Raw genomic sequence first — 12,985 nt, 5'->3', positions numbered from 1 at the left:
TGCTTATAACTGAAGTCACAACATTGTATACTCTCTAATCATGTACACTTAGCTTTGTACAAACAGGTACTGTCTATACTGCACATGTTTATGTAATAATAGGTACCCCTGTTTTTTAACTGAAAACAGTTACTACCAAAATCCTTGAAACAGTCATTATATCATCTTTAAAGCACACAACTTGTGTGTTTCTGAGATAGTTCATCAGAGAACATGGACAGAGTAAGTGTAGCATCTTTCTCCTTCTCCCCAGGGCTGGAGGGCAAACCAGAAAAAGAGTGATATACGGAAAGAGAACACCGAGAGAGGAGGTATGTGGGTCACCTTCTGTTTTGCATCCGTAATCACCTCTTTTCTGCAGCACCAGGGGGAGATGAAGAGCTTAGAAAAAGCTTTGAAATAGAGAGAGATCAAAGACGCATGCTGAATGTTCTAGACTCTGCTTTCCGAGTCCCACCAGACTCCCCCTAAGTCATGAGACCAGGATGTAGGTCAGGGATGCTTTCAGGAGCTTGTAGCTCTTAAGACAACATACACACACATACATACATGTGCACATGCACACATATTGATTTTCTATAGTTCAGAGGACACTTATTGACATAATGCTTTCCCTACCCCCTTACCTCACCCTAACCTTAACCATTTAAATACCTATCCTCAACCCTTACCCTGACTGTAACCTTAACCTAATTCTGACATGAACCCTAAAACTAAGTCTTAACCCTCAAACAGCCAAAATGTCCTCACAAGACAGATATGTCCTCAATTGGAACTAAATTTATCCACACAATCATCTGCGCACACACACACACAAACACACACACACACACACACACACACACACACATATGCAAAAGTGTCTGTAAATGCTCCTCTACCACTGTTAGTTATGTCCAGGTCACTCACTAGTGACTCATCTTTTTCAGGGGTCAAAGTTCATGTGTAACATAACTGAAAAAGTAGTAAGTATTGCCTGGGGAATAAAAAAGACAAGTAAAGTAAAAAAAAAAAACAAAAACAAAAAAAACAAAACAAGTTTGGCCGACATTTTATGGTCTCACTCATGTTTTCTTAGGTTAACATCAGTACTGTGGTCTAGAGTGACATGTCTCAACAACTATTGCATGGATTGGCATGAAAGGTAGCAGCCTATTCCTCTTGCTCTCCAGAAGATAACCTTGGTGACACATTAATGTTTAGCAAGTCCAGGCCTTAAGAACACCTCTAAAGCTAATATCATGACGTTAGTATATTAATGTGCATTGGTTCATTGCATACTTTAATGGACATTAACCAGGCAAGTGGCAATTATACAGCCATTCCTATAATTGCTATAAATAGATTAATCAAAATGCAATTAGGGCGAGTTTGCGGAAGGGAGTTCAGAGACAGAAACAGTGCAAACACACAATAGCACCAACAGGCTGCTTACCATAATGTTCTGTGGGTGGAATCACTGAGCAGATGCTTTCAACTTGGCAAAGAGGTCTCTTGTTCCAAAGCAAATATTGCACCAGATATTATTCATGCTGACCCGCGTATGAGTGCACATCACTAGAATTGCCATGCCAAGATTTAAATGAAGTCTTTTTCACGTCATTGAAGTGGAACAGTTTTCATTCACTGCTATCTGATAACCTTTTCTGATCCTCAAGAACATAAAAACGTCCCTGTAGACCAGTTTCCTGGCTTGTGTTTGTATTACAAACAACTGCAGACAAGTGGATCATTTTAGGGACATTTTCTACTTGTTTTTAGTACATTTTGTAACAATTTTCCAGAAATAATGAGAACAGGGTAAAACTAGATGATCCTAACAAAATAAAATGAAACAATTACTACAGTAGTCACTTGTGGAAGACCAGGATACATTTTTCACATTAAAGCAAGTGGTGTACACAGTTGTTTGAATATTTGTTTGACTACATGTCTCTATGTCTCTGAAGCCCTGTTTATCAGAGTGCTCTGTGATTCATTACATAAGACAGTTTCCGCCTACTGTGTTGTGACCTCAAACAAAGAGTGGGATGGTAATCCATCTTTGTGAGAAATCATAACTGTTTGTTGTTCACTTACAAAGGTCTTCTAAAGAAGTTCCTCTTTTACCTTCAAATAGTCCCTTACTTGTGCTCATGTACAGCAGGAGGACCAAATCAGATTTAGTAAAATCAGATTTCTGTTATATCTTCCTGTATTTTCTGTCTGGTGTGTCCATATCAAAACATTTTATTTTGTCTTTTTCATTTACTGATTATGAGTTCCTGTTTAACTGGCCTTCCTTAAAGTACACTTTAACACTTATCACTGTAATTTTGTAGTAATGAACTGGCAGCAGCAAAGACTTGTATTTTTTACAGTTTCTTACTGTATTTTAGAATTACAGTGTATTACAAGAAAAACATGTTTAGCTCTTTACTGTATTCTTGTAAATTTAGAAAACCGGTCACAGTTTTGTCAGTAAATAATTGTGTATTTACAGTATGTAACTGTAGCTGAATCTACAGTATGCATCTTGTTATTAATGATAATTTAAAAAAAATATATACATACACTTATACAGTGATGTCAATAAAACAAACAAATAGAAAGTAATTAAAATCAGAACAATTAGGTATGTTACTTTTTTGAAAAGGGGAGCAGGCTGGTATTTTACTGAAAGGGTACAATATTGCACATTAATTAGATTAAAAATAAAACATTAAACACAAATACTTCAGTTTGCAATGTAAAAGTATTTCTTAATACTGGGAGGATCCACTTGTGCTTCTTACAGTTTTAAACTCTTCCCAAATAAAGGATAAGAATAAATGTGGTTAAAATGCTCAGCAGGAGACTCTGCATATGTTTGCCGTTGTCTCATCCTGTCTGGTTTGTCAGACACCAGCTAACACACTGTCATTAATGCACTTAAAGCAGTGATGTCGCCTTTCAAACATCTCTTCATCCCACCTCCAATGAGGGTTAAAATTGGCACTCTAACAAGATGCTGTATTTCCAGCATCAGCTCACCTTCGGTCAGTCTTCAGCATTCAGGTTATGCTGCCTGTTAGCAAGACCAGCACAGTGTCTGTACAGTTTGTTCCATCTGCTGCAGGTTCTATCTAACAGATAATTGCCCTTTTATGCTATTTTGCCTGCTGCCAGGTTGTTCACAAAGACACGTACAGGGTGGCATGACTCCTCTTTCAACTCCTCTACACTGGTTTCTTATGGTTTAAGATTTAACTGATTGCCTTTAGGGCTCAATTAGGTCTGGTGTCTATCACAGATCTTGGAAACTGTGAAGATTAAACCATTGTTGAATTGGAGTGAAGTCTGACATCTGAGAAAATGACCAAATGTGGCAAAACTTTGCCCAGGCAACAGGCTTTGAATTTATATTGTTCAAGATGTGTATTAGTCCTCACACAACTGTCAAACCCTTCAGTCATCATGGTCAAATTTGGGTTATAATCACTCTTTACACCATGTCTTTACCAGTTTTATGAAAACTAAGCATCTGTCATGCATTCCAGTCAGACAGTGAAACTAATTAGGAGGATTTGGTGGAGAAAAAATTAGATTCATGTCAGTGATGCTCTTGCACACTCCCTAATCTCGTCTGCAAGATAAAAACTAGGTTGCTGGAGAAAGAGGGCAGAAAGTGGAGGCATGAATCTGTCACCCCTGCACAAGATGACAAATGTTTCGCTTATCTCTCTCTCTCTCTCTCTCTAAACTGTCCCACACTGCTTTCGCAAAATCTCAGTGACGCAAATACTGCCAGAGTTACGTTGTCACACATGAAAACAGACAGTAATTCTGTTGTGGATGTGGGTAAGTATGACCAGCTATACAAGCACAAGACAAACAATGACTAATGTGTGTGTTTGTGTCAGAGATGAGGAGAGAGGTATGGAGTTCTTGCATGTGCTCCCAGCTGGTTTTTGTCCATCCTTCCTATTGGCTAGAAGACAAGAAGTGGCTGTTATTAAAAAGAAGAGGGGCAGTTGTGCTTTGTTTCATGTCAGATGCAGCAGCAGGGTGAGGGTGGTCACAGTGTGTGCGTTCATGATGATCTATTTTGATGGCTGTAGCAAATGTCATTGCTCTCACAGGCACTGAAACAGCAGAGAGCATTTATCATTACAAAAATATGAAAATATAAGGAGTGTGTGCAGAGGTTGTGTAACTGTTGAAAGAAACATTAAATGAGTCACACTTGCACTGGGTGACATGTACCTTCATTAGCATGAAAATGGGCACCCTGGTTTATTTTGAGTGAACTGCATTGTCCTGATGTCACAAATTCACACCCAATGTGTCTTAATCTGACTTGTTTTTTACTGATTTACAATAAATACTCAGTGGCAACAAATGGGCTACAGACGGGGTAAGGAAGCTGGAAAGTGTTGAGAGACTAATGTATTGTTTGTCTCAGTCTTTTCATGGGATTTATTAAAGGTCCCATATTGTATTAAGTCAGATTTCCATGTCTTTTTTTTATTATAAAACAGGTCTAGGTGCCATACTAATACTGTGATAGTATCAAAGCCTCAAAACGAGCCGCAGGACTTCTGTAACTTTGTGATGTCACAAATGATGTCACCTGGACCCACCATTCAGGCTTACAGGATATGGTTTCTGTGAGGGTTTACCTGAAATCTGCTACATTTTTATTTGCTCACCCAGCAAACAGTCAGCCAATCAGAAGAGAAGCTCAGAGTCTCTCTTCTGATTGGCTGACTGACCTGTTATTACCAGAGCTCCAGAGAGAAGCCTGAGAGAGGAGACGTAAAACTACACTGAGATGGTTTTTGGCTCTTAAAACCACAAATATATCCTCTTATTGACATCTACATGTCAAATAAAACATGTGAAAAGTGTAGAATATGGGACCTGTACCCCTCTGTGATAACATCTCTTCACAGCACACAGTCCAACACTTAAGCTGTCATACATCTGGAGAGAACGTCTCTCTCATCTTGCAGATTTACTTAATCAGATTCTATTTTTAGGGAAGTCCCATGCAACCCAAACAGGTTTCTCGACTAAAGCCCCTGCAGCATTGTCTCCGTCTGCCGACTCGCACTTGGATAGAAGTCATGCATCACGTTTCACTTGTCACAGAGTGGATTAGGAGAAGAGGGTTATTAGCACCAGGAGGGATGGCTGCAGCGGCTCTCTGTGAGGCTCCAGAGGGCCCTTCTCTTAGCAGGCTGGTGGTTGTTGTGGCTTAATTCGCTGATGAAAACCTGACATTACTGAAAGTGCGTCACCAGCCCGGCAAGCATGCAGCAGACACGGGTCAAAGTATTGAGTGTTTACATATGGGTCAGACATCAGTTTATCTTAACAATAACAGATGGAGATGGACAGCCTGCAAAGGCTAGTGTACACTGTCTCGTAACTTCCTCTTTTATGATTTTGTTATAAGCTTTCTGTTTCTGCTCTTTCCTTCACCTATAACATATATGTCATACATCAATATTTTAGGATCAGTAATGTTTTTCAGCCTCACTATCTTGGTGCTCAGACTTATTGACCTTTGCACCTCTTGTCATAGTTGACTTGTATCAGTAAGTATCTTTTTTCACTGTAGATCACTGATCAATCAATAAAGCACAACTCATTTCCAACTAATGCGATTGTTTCTACAGTTAAATCAAAACAAAAAAAAATCATATGAAGTAAAAAATGACTCAAAATACTTGAAAATATTTATTAAAGTACATATCACAAACATTGTAACATATTTATAAAGTAAAACAAATATAAAGTATAAAGGTTATGATTTTCTTTGAAAGTCAAAGTCACTTTAGGAAGTCAGACAGAGCAATAAAATATCACATCTACAACTGCACTTGGTTATGAACAGAATAAGAGAATAAATAAAGACATTTAGAAAGATTTTTTTTTTTTGCTCAGGAATTGAAGCAAGAGCAGAGATTTAATTCATTGTGAAGCTGGAAAACGACTCTTGACAAAGCTTTGTCTACAGCTTCAGTGACAGCCAGGTCACTCTTGATGCTCGGTACATTGCTTAGTCAAATTATTTACAGTGTGGTAAGTCACAAAACTAACATTTTTAACAGTCTTTTCTATGGTGACTGGTCAAGTAGAAAAATCTGGATTGAAACAAAAATACCTATACAGCTTTAAAATGGAAAAATATCGACCATCTTTCAAGTTTTGCTCATAGACATCTACAGTAGAAAAGGAATACATTTAAAGAGTGGTGTGTTCAACACTGTGTCATCTGCTACCTTCACACTCATCATGTCTATACAGCAGTATAACCAGCCGTCAGCACTGGTAGAAATCTTTACAGATATGCATCAAGTGCATCTTCGAACTATATACTGTAGGTTGATATGTTAGTATATATTAAATGTAGACTTTTGCATGACAGCAGCTGCTTACACACACACATACAGGCAGGCTGGCAGACAGGCCAGTTTGGTTCAGTTCAGTTGGCCTCCATTTGAAGCGGCGTCAAGGCAAAGCGAGGAATATGGGTGCAAGGAGGCGGGCACGTCCCGGCCCTCACTGGGTGGAGTCGGAGTCACTGGAGTCCAGGCTGGCCTGTGTGGGTGTGGGGGTGCAGCTGTGATGGGCAGCTGGTGGGCAGTGGAGGGTCTGCGTGCTCCGCCGCAGGTTCTCCAGGGACTGAAGGAAGGAGCGGCGTGCCCTCTCCTCCTCCAGCGGCGAGGAACCTTCTTCTTCTACCTCTGCAATCTCAGCAAAGGTGACAGGCTGTGTTTTGAAGCGAGCCTCGCGTGGTCGGCGTGAGCGGCTCTTGCCCCTTGCTGGGGCCTTGGGGACAGGCAGCTGCTGGGGGAACTCCTCCATCGCCGAGGCCATAAGGTGAGCCGGCAGGACGTGGAAGCCGGAGGCCTCCATAACCATCTGACGCACAGCAGCCATTGGTAGAAAAGAAGCCAAGAAGGGTACGAAATTAAATCTGCTTTAAATCAAATGTGACACCACAGCTGGAAGAAGACAGTGAACTGCTTAGAGACAGTCTCAAACTTGTCTTTCCTTGCTCTTTCTGGTGCCTTGTCCTATTTGAAGAAAAGTCTGTCTGTCTCTCAGGAGCAGCAAAGCAAGAGTCCGTCCAAAGTCAGGCCAAACAAACACTCCTCGAACCTCCAAGTCCAGGCACAAAGAAGATTATCAACAGCTGCTCTGAGCTGCTCTTCACCCCGCAGTGTGAGTGATTCTGCTTCAACTCTGCTGAGGTCTCTCTTCGCTCTGGCTCTTTCTCGCTGTGTGTGTGTGTGTCTGTGTGTGTGAATCTCTGTCTGCTGAAGCTAATGCCACCAGCAGCTCCTGCACTCTCTTTTATAGCAGCTCACTACCCACTCAGTCTCTCTCTCTCTCTGTGCCTGCCAGGTCCCTCCCACTCCCCTCCTTTCCTCTCAGTCATGGTTCCGGCCTCCAGAGCAGTCAGCCAGTCAGTCATCCCCCTCAAAATAAACATATGAGAAGAGGGTATCTGTGTCTGTGCGTATGTGTGTGTGTGTGTGTGTGTGTGTTGTGGGTGTGGGGGCTTTGACAGATTTGTAGTGAGGCAGAGATATGTAGAGACAGAGGGAGAGAAAGACAGTCGAGACAGAAATGGAGACAGTAACACGAAGTGAGACATTCAGTGAGTTGAGTTGGGCAGAAATGACTGGAAGAGAGAGGAGGGGAACGAGAATTAGAGCGGTTCCTCAAAACAAAGTCAAGGTTGAAAACACTCAAATGCTGTTACGTGTTTTATCCCAGAATGCTGGAAAGTCCTTGACAGGCAGGAGTTGTGCAAAGCTCTGCTGATCCGGCAAGAAATGAAGATATATTTGAAAACTAAAATAATTTTATATTATATTATTATATTTAGTTTATATAATTTTCTTTGAGAATATTATAGAGATGTTGATTCAACTCTGTGGCAATTTCGGAGCATGTGGGTTGTGATATTTTTGTGTCATATTACGTTATATTAAAAGGTGTGCATTACCCCTGACAAGGAGGTAATTTTCACCCGTGCCTGTTTATTTGTCAGCAGGATCACACAAAAAGTACTGAACTGATTTGCACTGAACTTGGTGGAGGATGGGGTTTAGGTCAGGGAAGAATGCATTACATTTTGGGGCAGATCTGGATCATTTACTATGAATTTGATTTTTTTTCCCCCTGAGATCTGGTTCATGTTGTTTGACACTGGCCTTGGTCTGTGTTCTCTGAGTACTCTTATAGATGTATTATCTTTTTCTATATGCATTACTCCAGATTCAGAAACAGAATCTGAAGTTTAAAGTTAATAGTTTAGTTTATTCAGCCAATTTGGTTAAACCAAGAACAAACTGAAGAGAGAAAAAATGCATTTCAGTATGCAACTCGAAGTAGCTAGAGGTGCTATCCCATTGAGCACTGATTACCATTCATTTCCATTTTTTTTTTAATATCCTTAACTTTTTAGTTTACAGTCATTGTTGCAGGCTAAATTCACTATTAAAAAAAGGGTTATTATATACTTCCCAAAGTAAATATAGTCTATATAGCAAAGATTTTCTCCTACATACACAGACAGAAGCAAATTAAATATGCAGGCTAACTTAAGAGGGATCCACCAGTTCTCACCCTGATGTGTGTGTCTACAGAGAAACATGGCTGGCGGCTCTGCTTACAGTGTTAATACTCTACATATGTAAACATGACCACAGGAGAAACAAACATTGTCGGGAAGTTATTACAGTCCCTGTGCTAGTACAACCAGCTCACCTCTCATCTTTTGTAGGTTCAGTGTAGCAGCCACATATGCACACAACAGTAATCTGAATACACAATAATCGGCAGACAAATCCAACTGGATTGGATGTGTCTGTGAGGACTGTGAGGGGGGAACCCAGATGCAGACAGACAGAAGGTCCAGGTGTGAACCAGGATATTAATTAACATTATTACCATTTAAATTAGCACAATTCATGTAAAGAAAGACTATCACCAGGACTCCATCAAACCTGTCTTCTAAATCTGGACTTGGCACAAAATAAAAAGATGTGTTTTTGCAGCAGAGTTTTCTGGCACTGCAGATGTTAGACAGCACTCCCATGAGACATTTGGCATCCACATTTACGGACAACCGCAAACCACATACAGTAGGCTGCAATGTAATGGAAATATCTGAGTGTATCTGTACTAAATTAAGATTATTAATAAATTATGTTTACTTGCACTTTATCAAGACTGTGTTGTGATAGTGTTTCACAGCAGCTAAAAACAAGCTTGATCGAGGGAGGGAAAGGCCAACTGTGTTTTTATACAACTAGACGGCAACAAGAGCCATGACTAAGACAGGCAACATTTGTTGTTTTGACTGAAACCAATGGGGATTGTAAAGGCAATGGATCATTTTCACTGTGGCCTATTTGTCTGTGGTACTCACAATATCACAATTCATTTTGCAAAGACATATTAATGACACATTATAACAACTTCATTAATATGCAAGCTACATTTGGCCCCAGTTTCTGCAGTTAAATCTCTAATACCGTTAACCATTAGTCATTCCAAACAATTTAATTAGCAGCAAACACTCCTATGGTGGCTAGTGCACATCTGTCTGATGCACAAGTTTATAAACACACACACACACACACACACAAAACAATCCGACACATTTAGAGTTCGCTCACATGGCACCTTTGTTGTACAGAGGATGTACTTCTTCAGAAGGCTCGGGTTTTAGTAAAGCAGTGTTTCTGTGTTAAAATGATCCTTGAGCTTGTAATACGACATGGTAACAAGTCTGGCTTGGTAACCTGGCAGCTCAGTTAAAGTCTGAGCTTGCACATCTCCTTCAGAATAATACATTGTATGTCCGGGTTATCACTGAATCACTGTGCTTTTTGTGTTCATATCTGGTATTATTACCGGAACTATTGTCTTCTTTCACATTTTATTATCATTATACCTGGTTTTCTTACTGAAATCATTCTTTTTATTACCCTGTCTCACATTCAACATGTGACACTAGGCACGTTTTGTTGAGGTTTGTATGTATGATTTATGTGCTTGTGCTCAAGTGCGTTGTGACGTTGTTGTGTTATATGATGTAGTGGCTCCGGTCCCCTGTGGGACAATAAAGTATACCTTACCTATAATAAAGTATACCTTACCTAAAACCAGCTTTTTAAGGTTATATACATGATAAACAGTTTACCTTAAAAGCAGCACTTTAGTGTAGTCATGACAGTTGATATAAGGTACATTTGTTTCTCAGATACATAAAGTGAATAGGCTTTTTAAGCTGCAGAGAACAGGATGACGGATCATAGGCCATTGACAGTCAAACAGGATGCACAGCCTTATATGTAGTCAAAGTCACAGTAGCTGAGGAGACACAAATGCTTAGCAGTCCCAGCATCATCCCAGTCAACACGTCACGTCATCTTAACTGTGACATCGTAACTGTAATGACTAAATTAATCAGTGTTGCTGCTGACGGGGGCGTGTCAGGGTTGGTGTAGATTGGCTGGGTCATTCACACTGCAGGTGACTCTGTGTCAGGGCAGATTTCTTCTCTCACATATGACTCAGGTCAGATGTTTTTCAATCTGTTTGGAGTCACATCCCCTCAATTCTCAACAGAAACGCTGATTTATGTTAGAAGAAGGCTTCCCAAGCTACTCAACTCACTTTTATTTGCACGCTCATGTCAGAAATATTTAGGGCTGGCATGAAAATATGAACCTCAGCTCAGTCAGAACCGGAAGAAAGATATCCTACTAAACTGTGAGGGAAACATGAGACGAGTAGCACAAAAAATAATTATGGCGTCTAATAAATTAAATTTATGGTCAGTCGCTTTACAGCCTCTTGTTTGTTGTGTGTCACAACTATTGCTGTCACATACAGTAATATCATTGAGGACATCAAGCACTGACGCACAGAGTTCACTCCCAGTGGAAAACTCACTTTGTCAAACAAGTCTGGCAAATCAGCTAAGGAGTTGTTGTTACTTAACCTATTCCAGATTCAGTGACAGACACACATAACTGAACATTATATTTCTGTGTACTTTTGTCATTATTAGTTTGATACCACTCTACTTAATTATTGTGCTATTTTCTGTCACTAAGGAATAAAAATCAGTGATGAAACTTTTGCGTATTTTGTGTTGCCAAGAGACAATCAAGTGTGAAGTGCTGACGTATACATCAGTTACAGTTTTAAAATCTTGTCTGATAACATTATAAACTACTATGCAAGTTCATTGGTGTTTGATAAGGCTTCAAATTCATGGATTTATTAATCAAACTAACCATCATCGCCTCACCAATACCTAAAACAACCCATACAAAAATGTAATACGTGACATATTTCCATATATCAAGCATGACATCACCTATAAGGGGATTTGTTATCCCCACATATATACACCCTATGGATATATGAAAATATAACTTTATAACATATATGAAATATCCATTGTAATATGCACATATATAAAAATATCTATAATTATTTTTTATATGGGATAGCATGTTACAACCACATATGTTAATGATATATATTTTATTTGTGTATGCAAGTTTATCAAAAGAACATATATATAAATTTCTTCCCATTCTGGGAAAGTGGTCTCAGACTTTTGTATATTATCAATATATATTGACAGGCTTAGGGATGAATATAAAGTTATATAATACATGTCAACAACATAAACATACTGTACATGCATAAACATACATATTTGTATGGGCTATATGTCAACATATAAAACAGTTCCAATTTCTAAGGTTTATGTTTTTGTTTTACATGTACATATATTTCATACATGGAAATGCAATATATGAATATATTACATTTGGGGGGCGGCACAGTGGGGCAGCAAGAAGGTTCTGGGTTTGAATCCTGGGCCTGGGGCCTTTCTGAGTGGAGTTTGCATGTTCTCCCCGTGCCTGCGTGGGTTCCTCCCACAGTCCAAAGACGTGCATGTTAGGTGGACTGGTGAGTCCAAATTGCCCACAGGTGTGTGAGTGAGTGTGTGTGTGGTTGGCTGTCTCTATGTGTCAGCCCTGCGATAGACTGGCAACCTTGTCCAGGGTGTACCCCGCCCTCATCCAATGTCAGCTGGGATTGGTTCCAGCGCCCCACCCCCAGCCCCACCCCCCCAACTCCCCCTGTGACCCATTTTCGGATAAGCAGTATGGAAAATGAATGAATGAATGAATGAATGAATTACATTTGGGAAAACGCCCCTACCAACACAGCCTCTGGTGTTTTTTATTTAATGATACAGATCTGTTTATGGTTTCAACTGCATCTGCTTTGTTTTATAATGTCTGTAAGTTCTTGTTAGTAACAGAGAGGGGTCATGTCAGAAAACAGGCCTGTGGTGTCAACATTTCCTTTGATAATTTACAGCAAAAGTTCAGCCCAGAAAACAGTTTCAATGTAGAAAATAGACAAAGTTATTATTTGAAGCTGGTGATTCCTTCTGCAGGAAATTTTGCATTTCACATTCACTGAAAAAAATAAATAAAAATGATGATGATGTGATGTTCCTTTACATATGGAGAATATGATTTGTGGACAAAGGTGTCTCCATAGCACCAATGCTGCATTTATGGTATGTTGTGACACATTTGACCCTATCAAAAAAAAAAAAAAATGGCCATATTGCAATTTCAATTTCGGTAATATTTAGTTTAATTGTTCAGCCCTACTGAGAAGGTATCAGTATATCAGGGCAATAATAATTCTTTTTTTCTCACTATGCATCATGCACCTAGCTCTGTGAAATTACCTTTTCAAATCAGTGACACCCAACTGCAAATTGTATCATAATCCAATATTGCAGTCAGTGTCACAGTGGGCAAGGCAACATGAACACAAACACATCTGTAGTTACTAATATTAACTTTAAGTATCACCTACAGTGGCACGTAAGTCATGCATCGTACGATCAGTTGCGCTGAGATGACAGGTTTTTGCATTTCAAGGGTTGACTTCA

At 39.7% G+C, this 12,985-nt stretch overlaps 1 protein-coding gene across 1 annotated transcript; it reads right to left on the bottom strand.

Moving 5' to 3' along the window:
* Positions 1-5,690: 5,690 nt before the first annotated feature.
* On the bottom strand, positions 5,691-7,294 carry cunh11orf96 (chromosome unknown C11orf96 homolog). Its single transcript, XM_071492004.1, has one exon. The coding sequence runs from the start codon at positions 6,907-6,909 to the stop codon at positions 6,529-6,531; it is 381 nt and encodes a 126-aa protein (XP_071348105.1). The 5' UTR covers positions 6,910-7,294; the 3' UTR covers positions 5,691-6,528.
* Between the last annotated feature and the right edge of the window lie 5,691 nt (positions 7,295-12,985).

Source organism: Trachinotus anak, unplaced genomic scaffold (assembly GCF_046630095.1).
Source record: "Trachinotus anak isolate AG129_WGS33_773 ecotype Australia unplaced genomic scaffold, CSIRO_AGI_Tana_v1 ptg000002l, whole genome shotgun sequence".
Lineage (NCBI taxonomy): Eukaryota > Metazoa > Chordata > Actinopteri > Carangiformes > Carangidae > Trachinotus > Trachinotus anak.
Note: the sequence above shows the minus strand (reverse complement) of the source record. Positions and strands in the feature narration are given on the sequence as shown.

Excerpts from the sequence above, each read along its gene's own strand:
- cunh11orf96 (XM_071492004.1), bottom strand. The coding sequence starts at position 6,909 with ATGGCTGCTGTGCGTCAGATGGTTATGGAGGCCTCCGGCTTCCACGTC.